Source organism: Bemisia tabaci, unplaced genomic scaffold, assembly GCF_918797505.1.
Source record: "Bemisia tabaci unplaced genomic scaffold, PGI_BMITA_v3".
NCBI classification, from domain to species: Eukaryota; Metazoa; Arthropoda; class Insecta; order Hemiptera; family Aleyrodidae; genus Bemisia; species Bemisia tabaci.
In genome coordinates, this window is record NW_027311736.1 from 363175 (window position 1) to 375605 (window position 12431).

At 38.9% G+C, this 12431-nt stretch overlaps 1 protein-coding gene across 1 annotated transcript in view; it reads left to right on the plus strand.

Moving 5' to 3' along the window:
- Positions 1-3556: 3556 nt before the first annotated feature.
- LOC109031325 (uncharacterized) overlaps positions 3557-12431 on the plus strand; it is an 84219-nt gene continuing 75344 nt past the window's right edge. The window contains 8 exon segments of the mRNA XM_072305651.1: positions 3557-3767; positions 4717-4983; positions 5833-5994; positions 7418-7614; positions 8325-8483; positions 8617-8648; positions 8926-9153; positions 10320-10571. Coding sequence (XP_072161752.1) covers positions 3633-3767; positions 4717-4983; positions 5833-5994; positions 7418-7614; positions 8325-8483; positions 8617-8648; positions 8926-9153; positions 10320-10571 — 1432 coding nt within the window. The 5' untranslated portion in view covers positions 3557-3632.

A 12431-nucleotide genomic window follows, 5' to 3' on the forward strand; every position in this document is an offset into this window, starting at 1 on the left:
GGAACTATAAATTCTGGCTCTTCTGGAAAAACACTTATGTGCATAGGGAAACTAATGGCACATACGTCGTTTTTTAAACCGGGCTAGAACTTATAGTTCCAAATTGCAAAATGTAGTCCAAATGTTTCTGGTGCAAAATTGGGTTACTTCACAGAGAGGAAGAATTTTCATTGAAAAAAAATATATGTAAGTAAAATTAGTAAATATTAGTAAATATAAGGCTGTAAATATTAATGCTGCTGTTATTATTTTTAGCTGCTGTAAATATTAGTTTCAATTGCTAATTTTTTATTGTATAAGTTAAAGAAAAAAAGAAAAAAAACATCAGTATGGCGGCTCTTTTGTTGAACTCTGTGAAGTGAACATCGAACTGCGATACATTACGTGGTTGAAATGGGGTCCAGGGTCCATGATGGCCACTGGTCCAGTCTTGTCGTGCCGAAATAGTTTTAATAATCGAAACGCTGATATGCTTTCGCCGGAGTGCTGTATTTCCGGAACTTCAAACTTCCTGTCTAAACAATAGGATCGCATTTGACCAAAAGGAACCAGCGCGATCACAGTGTTGTCAAAAGCATGCAATTTCCTCTTTACTTTTAAAAATACTGAAAATATGTAAAATATCAAAATTTACAAAATTATATTCCCTAAAAATTAACTAGGAGAATTAGTTAATTGAAGAGAAACTGAGAATTAACTAATTAAATAGGACCTGGATCCCACTATGGGCATTGTAAAATCATAGATTATTTTTATTTGTGAAAGTAGCGGCTACTAGAGTGCGAGCTCAAAAAATATGTCCTTGTGAGCAAATAAGCGTTTTGATCAATGACGTGGCCTCACTGGCCTCCCTTCGCCGTGATGGAGAGCAGCAATTACGAATCCCTAATAATAACAATCATTATCAACCGTTGCCAAGAATAAAATGTACGATAGCACTTCAGGACATTGTCTTCAACTGTGCATTCGTCCAAAAAACGTAGACGATCAGCGGATTTAACATTGAGAGTTTATAGAAGCGCGATAAGACATCCAAATGCAGTGTACACGGAAAAAATAAAATTGCTGATTTAACAATCTTGTAGTTAAAAAAAGTTTCGAATATGTTTACATGTAGATTTTACAATAATAAAATGGTGACTGAACCACCCCTGTGATTAAATTAGTTTTTCATTATTGTAAAATGTACATTTGAAACATGTCGGACGTATTTTTTAACAATATAATTGTTAAATCAGCAATCCATTTTTTTTCCGTGTATTGCATGGTTCAGATGGTTGTCTTTTATGGTTCCAGTAATGGAGCCGCTGGCTAGCGATTGACGACACTTTCCTGTCCTGTAGTAATGAACTGATGAATAACAGCTCCCAGAATACTTGGTATCTTAGATTAAAGGTAAATGATCAAATGCATGAAGGGAGGAGGTTTGACAATGACATATAATTCCTATAGACTCTCTCAAGTAGAAGAGTTGATCGATGCGATGGACTTCAATTGTGTGAATGTAGAATGCCTTCATTTTGCAGTGCGGCAAATTGAGTGACATGATGGTCCTGCACCGTTCCTTTGAGCTAGGCAGGAGACAGGTACTACAATGGATCATGCAGGCAAAAATGAAAGATACATCAAATCTATCAGCCTGGTATTTCATCCTATGGGAGAACCTACCAACAAAGAATACAAAATAAATTCAGCCATTTTTTTTTTAAAAAAAAAAAACTGATGCGATCGACATTGCTGATCGCCAGTGTGACGAGAAAACAGTTTCAAGGTTGTGGCAAAATTGTGATAAGAAACGCATCAGTGTTATACCTCAATGTTTCAAAATTCAAGCAAATATGATCACTGATGAAAGGATTACGTTGTTTTAAGTGTGAGTAAATACCAACTCCAGTATGTTTTTTAGACCAAGAAGTGTGACAATAGTCTTCGTTAATCACCTAAAATGTTACACATTTTCGCGTTTGAACCTCCAATTCCCCTCCCCATGGGTAACAGTTAATTCTCAAACACCCCTAAAAATAATAATTCTCTTTCACTCTCGGGTCAGTGGCAAAATTTTACATCCGAAGCTCTCATTCCGATTGTTAATTAAATTACAACCAATATTGCGAAGTAATGATAGCAATTTAAAAGTAAAATAATTCAATTTTCATTTTCAAAAACGCGCATTTTCACATACTTTGAGAGAAGAGATCCCCTTTTACGTATTTCATCTCAGCCAGCACAGTCCTTACTCCTTACTCTATAATGTCACGGTCAGCTTTCTCAACGATACTAAGAGTAATGTGTCGCGAAAATGGCCTAGCTTCGAAATTGAAGGCTATTTAAGCGTGCGGGTAGGTCGAAGCAAACCTCTAACTCATGCGGCCGAGATCAATATTTCCGAGACCAAGTCTTACCGCCATCAACAACCAACAACGCAAATGAAGGGTTTGCTTTCGTAATTAGTACACCTGATATGCTCATTTTTTTGTGACACACGCTGCAACCATTTATATAATTAATTGCTTAAACATATCGCTGGGAGGATTTAGATGAAGCGCTTTAATTGAACGTACGCGCTCGACTCGGTGTTTTTCTAAAAGTGTATCCATAAAAGAAGTAAGTAGCCTGCGAATGTGTTTTCCTTTTGTCAATTGAATCAGACTGCGAATGTGTTTTTCTAAATTAATCACAGCACCAGTAATCTTAAAATATACGACCAATCAGCTTTTAGTATAAGAGAGCGTACTGTCAACGTGCAAGTACTTATTTTTGTCTATTCATGCTTCCCCATCAGAAAAATTTAGGAATCTTCCTATCCTTCTATCCTTCTCCTTCACTGTAGAGTACCCAATAGCGAGAGTATAGACAGATGTGACACTCCGAAAATCCACCAGGCCTTCACCGATGCCTCCGCGAATAAAGTTAGATCCCAGAAATGCGGTCAACCGCATGTATGTATTTCAATTAACCAGAGCGATTTTCTAGTACAAGTGTTAGGAACCGTTGTTTATAAAGCACGTATTTGACTTAGTTTTTTCATAAATTTACTCATTTTTGTGGAAGAACGCTCATTTCTGTACATTTTTGGCCATCTTGGTTAGAATTGGTATCTGCAGACTGGCAGTGAAATTTTGTGTGTTAGAAGTTGGTTAGAAGAATGGCTCCTCTTTTGGCCCTAAGTCCTCCATGAAACGATCTATCCATACTCTCGCTATATAGGTACTCTATTTCACTGCCGTGCGGAGGAAGAATGCCGTAAGAGCTTTTATGAGTTGCCAAATCCCCGTCGATAAATCACGAATTTCGGGAAAATTTGTAAATATTTTTCTGCGAATATATCGAGGGTTTCACTCATAATTTGATCTAAAGTGCCTGAAAATTTCAAGAAAAATATTCATAAACTTCTGCAAGTATAAATATTTCCCGAGAGGCAATTGGCAACTTTCGAATGCTTATACGGTGTTTTTTCCATGGCACGGCAGTAAAGGAGACACTCTTGGTTTAATAAAAACTGACTCATATTAAAAAGCCTCGTTTGTCTCATTGGTTTTTTCTTTTACAGATACAAAAATTCAATAACCTGCGGACAAAGTATTCCATTGCCAGTACTGATCAGTTTCTGCGTGCAAGAACTGTTCGGGTAGATGGAGACTTTCACCGTCATTCTACTAATACTAATGAGTATTTTTATCTATGGCCAGTACCGTTTCCACAAGAAGCACAAATACTGGGCCAAACTTGGGGTCCCTTGCGTCTCAAAGTGGAGACTTTTCGTTCAGGTGAGACCGATAACTCTTAAAATAATTCATTCAAATTTGAATGTTTCGAGCATATCTTTAAATCATCTTTCTCATGCCAAATTATTATCTTACTTCCTCGCTAACTTCACCTCAAAACATAGACTGAAAGTTTAGACTCGTAAATATGAAGATGTACTTACAGATTCTAAAGGTTTTACGTGGTCGCCGAAAAGACAGACAAAAATTAATCCTAATTTCAGTAATTCATCAATCAATATGCAGCAAGAGGATATACAGGCTGTCCAGAAATTAACGTACTTAACTTTCAGGATCAATTTTTCGGCTCAAAATTTGGCTTTTCTTTCCTATACACATATGCCCGAGAACGCTTCATAAGTGAGCTATGAGCTTCGACCTTTGCTATGCGCTATACTTTCTTACTGACCTTGCAGTGAAAATTGCCTGTCCAGCAAGGAGCTTTGAAAATCTGAAACTTTTTCAAAGCTCTGTTGCGTCAAAATGACGCGTTTCTGTAAAATTTTGTGCTCTGCCTACCCCGCTTGATTTTTTGCGCTCTTTCACGTACCATCATTCATTTTTCCAAATATTATCTATTAAAATAGTTATCGTAATTTCAAAATTCGAGAACGCCCGTAATGCCATTTTCCGAAGACGTACGTCCTTGAAAACGCGAAAAATGAACATTACGCTGAAAAAATACCCCTCCACACAAAGCTCCAGCTACTTGCGACAAAATAACGAGGAATCGCATAATTTTAAAGAAAAAAATGGCAAATTTGGAAGCGCATAGCTCACTTATGAAGCGTCTTCAACCACATACATGTCTAGAGGAAAAAGTCATATTTTGAGCCAAATACTCAATCCTGAAAGTTAAGTACGTTACTTTCCGGACACTCGGTATAGTGCCACCGTGAGGCTAATCCAATTCTGCGTTTTCATCATCGCTTCATTCTTTTGATTTTGCCAGACGGTGGCTATATCACTGGGGCGCCTTCCACTTTGGACGATGTTCACTCAACAATACGATGCGCTGTCAGGACACAAATGGGGTGGCACTTATCAGATAGGTCGACCATCGCTCTTTTTCCGTGATCCGGAAATCATCCGTTGCTGCTTGGTGAACAGCTTTTCTCACTTCCACGATCGGCACGACGTCAAAACCAACGAGGACGATCCATTGACTCAAGATCTCTTCCACCTCTGTGGCCATCGATGGCACATAGTTAGACAAAGGGTAATGGTAGATAACATTCCCGAAGAAACCTTACAAAGAAAATCGTATTTTGAAAGTTGAAACCTGTGAAAAATTAGTAGCCTGGTGTGCAGAACATCACTCTTCAGTTTCTTAAAGGGTAAAATATTTTTTGAAACTTCGAATGTAAACATTTGAAGTTCCTTAACTCTTGTATTGGGGGGGGGGGGGGAGGAGTTGAACAACGTATGGTATTCGATAGAGAAAATCTGACTCAACACTAAAAATCATGGAAAATTACTTTTTTCGGGGACAACGTTTTATGTGGTTTCAGTCATCTGTAAGCCGTCCTAGTAACAACTTTTTAGAGCTCAGTATTTTCATCATAAAATATATTCTCAAATTTCGATCATATTTTCATAATTTGGATCTGTCATGGTCTCCGGGTGAATAATTTCCGGAAGCCGTAAGAATTCGTTCTCATGTGGCAAAAGACCGGATCATGAAGAATTGGGATTTAGACCCCTTGGTCTCTCTTTCTTGGTCACGCCTTCACAAAGTTTCATGCGGCCTCACAGAAAGAAATTTCGACACAAAAGTTTGGTTAATACGAGAAGTAAAACATAAAATAACCTTGGTCTGCGTTTAACAAATTCAAGAGAAAATGACAACTAGTTTTCTTAAAGGTATTTAATAAAAAAAACGAGTGGTAAATACCAACATCGTAATCGGAGGAATGCATTTTCTCAGTCTCTCCATTGCTTTCTGCGCTAAATTCACCACAAACTTTACCAAAACCAACACAAAATTTGTGTTGGTTTGGGTTCCAATTCCTAAATTAACCAAATGTAACCCAAAAGGACAAATGTTTTTATTAGTGCTGATTTCTAGGTGGCGCAAGCGTTTAGCTCGGCAAAATTACGGCTCTTGTACCAGTCACTTTGTGGATGTGCGCAGAAACTTGATGCCCACATCTCGAGTTTGTGCTCGGAGCAGGGTTCCGAAGAGGTGGAGGTCTGTATCAAGGAACTCATGGCCAATTACACGATGGAGGTGAGAATGACATGACGATGCAAAATAAGGCTTTCTCGAGGAGATCGTAAAAGGAAAAGAAGTCTCAATGAATTCAAAAATGTTAGGTTGTAAAATTTTAATATCAAAATCGGAAATTCTCCTTCGAGCTGAAACTAAGCTAGTCTCATATAAAATGACCCGAGAAGTCCGATTCTAGGATCTTAAAAGCTCCACGAGTCTGCTAGTTCTCGCGACTGGCGAATAAGGCATGCCGGTGAATCGTCGAAAATGGTAAAAGAAAATAAATAATTCTCAGCTTCGGCTTTAAGGTGAGGCAGGAAATCTTATTGTTAGAGAATATACAATTTTATCAACGTTTTCAATAAAACAAACGGATTGCATTTTGCAAAAAGGAACCACTAGCATTGCAATGATGCTAAGATTGAGCAACTAAAATAGAAACTATTAAGGGATAATCGGGTTTTTCCTCCAAGACAAAAGAAGTTGCACAATCTTAGCAACATTGCAATGCTAGTAGTTCCTTTTGCAAAATGCAATCCAAATGGAAAAATAAAAAATCTTTGAAAATCATCACTCATTTTGAAGAAATACTGCTCGAATTTTTACATGGACTTTTTAGAGAATAGTGTTGCAGGATAACGAAGAAAAGTCATCCGGAACACTGAGTATCGTCGCAGACCGAAATACGTGGTTTGGTATTTTCACCTGCACCATCGAATTGTTCTCTGTTTCTCTTAATTTTGGAGCCAGTCGATGTGCGAAAAGAGGCTAAGTTAATCATAGCGCCTGAATCCAACTCATCATGCTCCGTGGATGCGCTTGTTGCATGCAGAAAAATTGAAGGCTTTTCTCGCCCGCACTGAAATCTGCGTAATTAATTGGATATGATACTTTAAACAAAAAGTATTCAATGAGTCAAGTTATTGCCGTTGGTAAATAGTTAGGCCATTTTATATTTTGCATCTCTAAATGGATGGCACAATAAATATGAAAACATTTAAAAAATTAAATTATTTTTAAAAAATGTTTCCACTTAAGGTTCTCTTTGGGGATATTATAGATTTCTATTTTCAGAGAAATATTTGTTGATTGAAAAAAGTCAATATTTCAAGCCATTTTAAATTCGATTAAACGAGTTTGATTGTAAAATTGAACCTGGGTATTCCTACTAACTGATAATTTTCAACTTAACGATAAGTTCGTCCTTTTCTATGAGCTTAAAATTTTGAGAAAGCCATAAAATAGTTGTTACGTTCACGTCTTCTCTACTAATCTTTTATGTTGTATTTACTCCCCACTTTTAAGCGGGAGCCTCGACGTGAGCATTTTTTCAATCCAATTACACAAGTATATTTTTTTTTATCAATATAAGCTCATTTTTTTCCTTCTACTCACAGCGTGTGAGTGTTCTTTCCTCTCAACATTACGCATGTTATCATAGGTCATAAGTGCCTCTGCTCTGGGCATTCAGTGCAATGCAATTAAGTACCCGGATTGTGAACTGCGGCGCATCTTGGAGCTCACGATGTCTTTTAGCTTTCGCAAATACTGTATTTGGTTCATGGAGTGTATCTGGCCTGGTCTATACGGAAAACTCGGTATATCGCATGTCAGCTGTGAGATCCTTCAGTTTTACAGGTAAAAATAAAAGTCTTTTCGTAAAGCGCAAAAGTCTGATAATCGACTTCTTATTAGGAATTCTTAATTGTTTGCAAACAAAAAACATGAGCTTTTTTTCAAAAATTACTTTTCTACCGCCCCTTTAAATGTTATTTTTCCCCTTATCCACCTGCCATTTGTATGTTATTGATCATCCCCACAATTTTTTCGGAAATATCAACGACATAACGATGCTCAAGTCCCGCCGCAAGGTGTGTGGATATCTTAGACTCCTCGGTCGAGCTTCGTAGCGCAGCGTGTGGGTACAATTATTTCAATGGGGCAAATCAGAGAAGCCATTCAGAAAACTCAACGTCATGCATTTCAGCTGCATGCGAGATACATTAGTTTATGAAAATTTAGTCGTTTAGTGATTTTATAATCGGCCAGAGGAGACTGTGGACGTTATGAGCAATGTTTCTTCGCCTTCAATTAATTTTCAACATATAGGTCATAAAATCTCCTTAGCCCAACAATAATCATCAAGGATTTATGCCTCGTGCTGTCTGAAGATCTTACCTCGTAATACATTATGTGAATGTTCACCTGACGATTCTCAAGCTAACTTTGTTTTGCAATTCCTCCTTGTGATTGCTAATAAGTATGTGCTTTGAAAATAAAAGGTCGATAGACCCAGGGCCTCGTGCATTTTGAACAGAATTGGATATTTTTTTTTGTTCCACCCTTAGATCAATCATTAAAGACGCAGAAGAGATGAAAAGAAAGGATGCCGAACCACATCGCAAGGACTTCTTGCAAATATTGATGAATCTCCGAGATTCCGAACAACAAAGCGAGAGAAAAACGGAAAAAAACGATGTCAGAAGACCCAGCTACAGCAACTCAAGGTATAATAAAAAAACAAAAGTAATCCAACATTTATTTGAAGTCTGATACACAGGACCGAATTATCGCTTAGGAGCCCGGAGTGCTGGCGAACAAAAGGGGTCATTTGCGGGTTACCTACATTCAAAATTGAAGGCATTTCACCTGCATTGACTTGATACAACCTAGTTAGATAAACAATATCTTTAAAAATGAAAATTTAGAATATTGAATCAATGCTTTCACAAAATATTTTTGAAAATAATTCCAATTTTTTTTTACTTTTAAAATAATTTTTGATTATTTTCGGAATATTACCAATATTTCAAACAAATTTTTAAAATATTGTTGGCTGACTGGGTATGCTCAAACATTGAGATTGACTCGTAAACATGGAGGACCATTCGTAGGATGTATGCGTAGGATGAAGAAAGAAAACCGTAATATAACATTTTTTCATTGTAGGTCCAGTCCTGACGGAGAATATCATGGTGGGCATCATCAGCTCTTTTCTTTCTGTAGGCTATGAGACAATGGCGTCTGTTTTGGCTATCTGTCTCTACGAAGTAGCCCTCCACCAGGAAGTTCAACAACGGCTCTTCCAGGAGATTTCCCAAGTCCGCAAAGAAGCTGGTGGCGAGATCACCTTCGATGACACTAAGAAACTCCAGTTTATGGAACAAGTTATGAGTGGTGAGAACCGAATGTTTATAATCACATACCACGGACCGCAGCGTGGTCGAGATGGGATCCAGGAGGTCCGAATTCCCGAGTGCCACCAAAAATGTTTTAAATTTGTTCATTGTATAGAAAATCATATACTTTAGATACACCCTCCCCCTCACTAAAAATTGAATCGACTCGTGCGAAACGTCCGTTGTCCAATACAAGATTTCATGATTGCAGTGATTTCTTTTGGCCCACGACACTGATACCTAAATATAGGATCTATCTCTTTTGTAAACGTTTAATTATACTCAGGAGATTATTTATAAATTTTTCTACATGCCTAACGTCATAAAACATTTTGCGTCTGTAAGGTACAACGAAATCGTTCACTCAAATTCTGAAACACTGTATTGGACACCGAGCGTGTTTGCAGACGTCAATTCAATTATTGACCCTTATAGCAGTAATAGCTCCTCCATGAGAAATTTTTAACCCTACCACCCTCATCATTAAAGATTTCCGCAAAAATCAGGGATCTAAGATTACTTGATTAAGAATTAGTTGCTGAAATTCTCAGAGGATGATATTACCTTTATTCTCTTTGTAAAAAATTTCTAACTTCAGTTTAATTGCTCTCTTTCGGAATTTCTTATCATGCAACTGCAAAGGGATTCACTGGCGCGATCAAAGCATATAAAGAATTCCATAGGAAACAAGGGATTTTAATCGATACATTTTAATGACAAATTTGGCTGGCTAAGCTGCATAGAACATGGTGATCGACTAAACGAAAAATCGAGAGCAAAGCCAAAAATGTTGGCTTATAGCTCGATTCTTTGTTTAATCAATCACCATGTTGGATTTTAACAAATGTGCTCTTCGTGATTTTTTAGTCATTTCCGGAAGAACACTCCTCCTTTTGGTCTAACGAAAGTTTGCAACAAACCCACACAGAAAAAAACTCCGGTCTTGGAAGCCGGACTTATTGGGTATATAGACCTATACCGTTCGCGTTCCGGGCTCAGAGGCCGAAAGTTCCGGGCGTAGCACGCAAAGCAGTAGAAGCTACGGCTCCAGCACCCGGAACTTTCGGTCTCGGAACACGGAACGGACGGTATGTCTATATAGCTGGTTCGCTGCATTCAAAACTCTCTGACATTTACCAACCCGTTTTGTATTTGTCTGCTCAGAGACACTGAGGAAGTACCCGGTTGCAACTACTATCGGTAGGTGCTGCACAGAGCCTTTTCAGATGCCGGATTCTCCCGTGGTCGTCGAGAAGGGTATTCTATGCTTCTTTCCGACCTTGAGTCTCCATCACGACCCCAAGTATTTTCCAGAGCCAGAGAAGTTCGACCCGGACCGCTTCGCGCCCGAAAATCTGGACAAGATCGTCCCCGGCTCCTACCTCCCCTTCGGCGATGGGCCCAGGTCTTGCATCGGTAATGTATTTCAAGTAACTTAAAGTTTGTTTAAGTACTTAAGTAACTTATGTACTTAATTGGAAAATAAGATAAAACAAGCAGTGAACTCCAACACAATGTGTTGATAAGGCGCGTCATTAACTCGCACATATCAAACCCTTTAGTTTTCATTTACAGAGATTTCAAAAAAGGCAAGCAGCACAACAAGAGAATTCACGATCCAACACTGCAAGGTCAACGACGCACCTTGACGAGACCGTGTATTGTGAATCTAGAAAGCTATTCGAACAAATTTAAGTTTTTTGATCTGCCTCAAGCAAAATCTTATCAGATTCTTGAAGAAAAGTGCTACGGAAAAATTTAAGCGAAGAAAGGAAAAATTCTGTCGAACTCCTAGAAGATAAAGTCGATTTAAAGGTATTTTGGAACTAAAATACCCAAATCACCGGTATTATAAATCCCGTTATATTATTGAAAAGAAATTGACTCGATATAAATTCAATTGTATTAAATATGTCTTGATTTTGTTATTTTAATCGCCTTTTCATGCTGTCGCGGCCACCGCCCGCCGCCGCCTCCGCCGGCACCGAGTCTGCCGCGGCACGGGACGGTGCTCAGTTCAGAGCGCCACCGCGAGATCGCGCTTCGCGCATCTTCACCGATTGCATTAATTAAATAATTTATTTTAAATTATTTAATTAAGAATATTGCGGTTGCATGACTTAAATCGGTAGGTCATCTCAAATGCTAAGTGCAACCCAAAAAACCCATACGCATTACGTGGTTTTTTATATCCTTTTCGTATCTTCAGTCCCGTTCCCCCGGGGATAGTGCTAAGGTTGCGCGCCCCTGGGCTCGGGTGGTTCCGCTATCATACCAGGACTTATCGCCTCATGCAAAGGATTCATCACCCCGAGTCAAGGTTTCACGCTTTCAGTCTCACAGCTTACTACGGTATTCAACCAAGGATTTTCTCATTCGCAAAAGGTATATTACAGGAAGTATAGTGTTTCTTTCTTCGTCCAGCGGATTTCCGTAGGACTTTTACTCTAGGGCGAATTCGCTCAGGAGATCATTAAAGTGAAGTGTTCATTCGTGCTCTCTCTCTCTCTCTCTCTCTCTCCCCTCCTCTCTTCTACCTTTTCTCAGTCTTCTACATTCGCTCAGCATCGTCTCTCTCTTTCACCTCTCTACCTCGTCTCTCCCGCCATCCTACTCCTTCTACATTCTCTGGCAACCTATCATTTCCAGTTTCTTCCTATCCTCCGATTTATACGCATTTTCTCTATCACTCTTTCTCTTGCTTCTGCTTGACAATTCTTCTAGTGGACTTGTCCCTAGGAATGCCCTATCGGAGACTTCTCTGGGGATGAACCACCTAACAACCAACTAAGGTTGTGTAGTGAAAGAATCGTCGTCGCGTCGCGCTTATTTTCGGCACCGCCAGCCGAAACATTGGTCCTCCGAGCCGGATATAAGTTCCACAATTCTTCACTCGGAGTCCGAAACATTGGTCCTCCGAGCCGGATATAAGTTCCACAATTCTTCACTCGGAGTCCGAAACATTGATCCTCCGAGCGTGGATATAAGTTCCACAATTCTGCACTGCGTTTCTTAAGCATCTAAGCATTCAAAATGCCAAAGAAAAGGATGCAAAATCAGGCTCAGGCTAGGGTGCTGCAATACTCTACAGCAAAAGTTGAATTTCATTTTTCTGAAATTAACAACATCGCTGAACTGGCCACTAAAATCGAGGAGCAAGAAGCAAAAAAGGCTTTCCTGCTGAAAGTCTGTTCAGTTGAAACGATGAAGCAGGAGTTTCTGACAACCTTTGAAAAGGTACAGGAGCTTTCGTTTGAAATCGATGAGGACTACGAA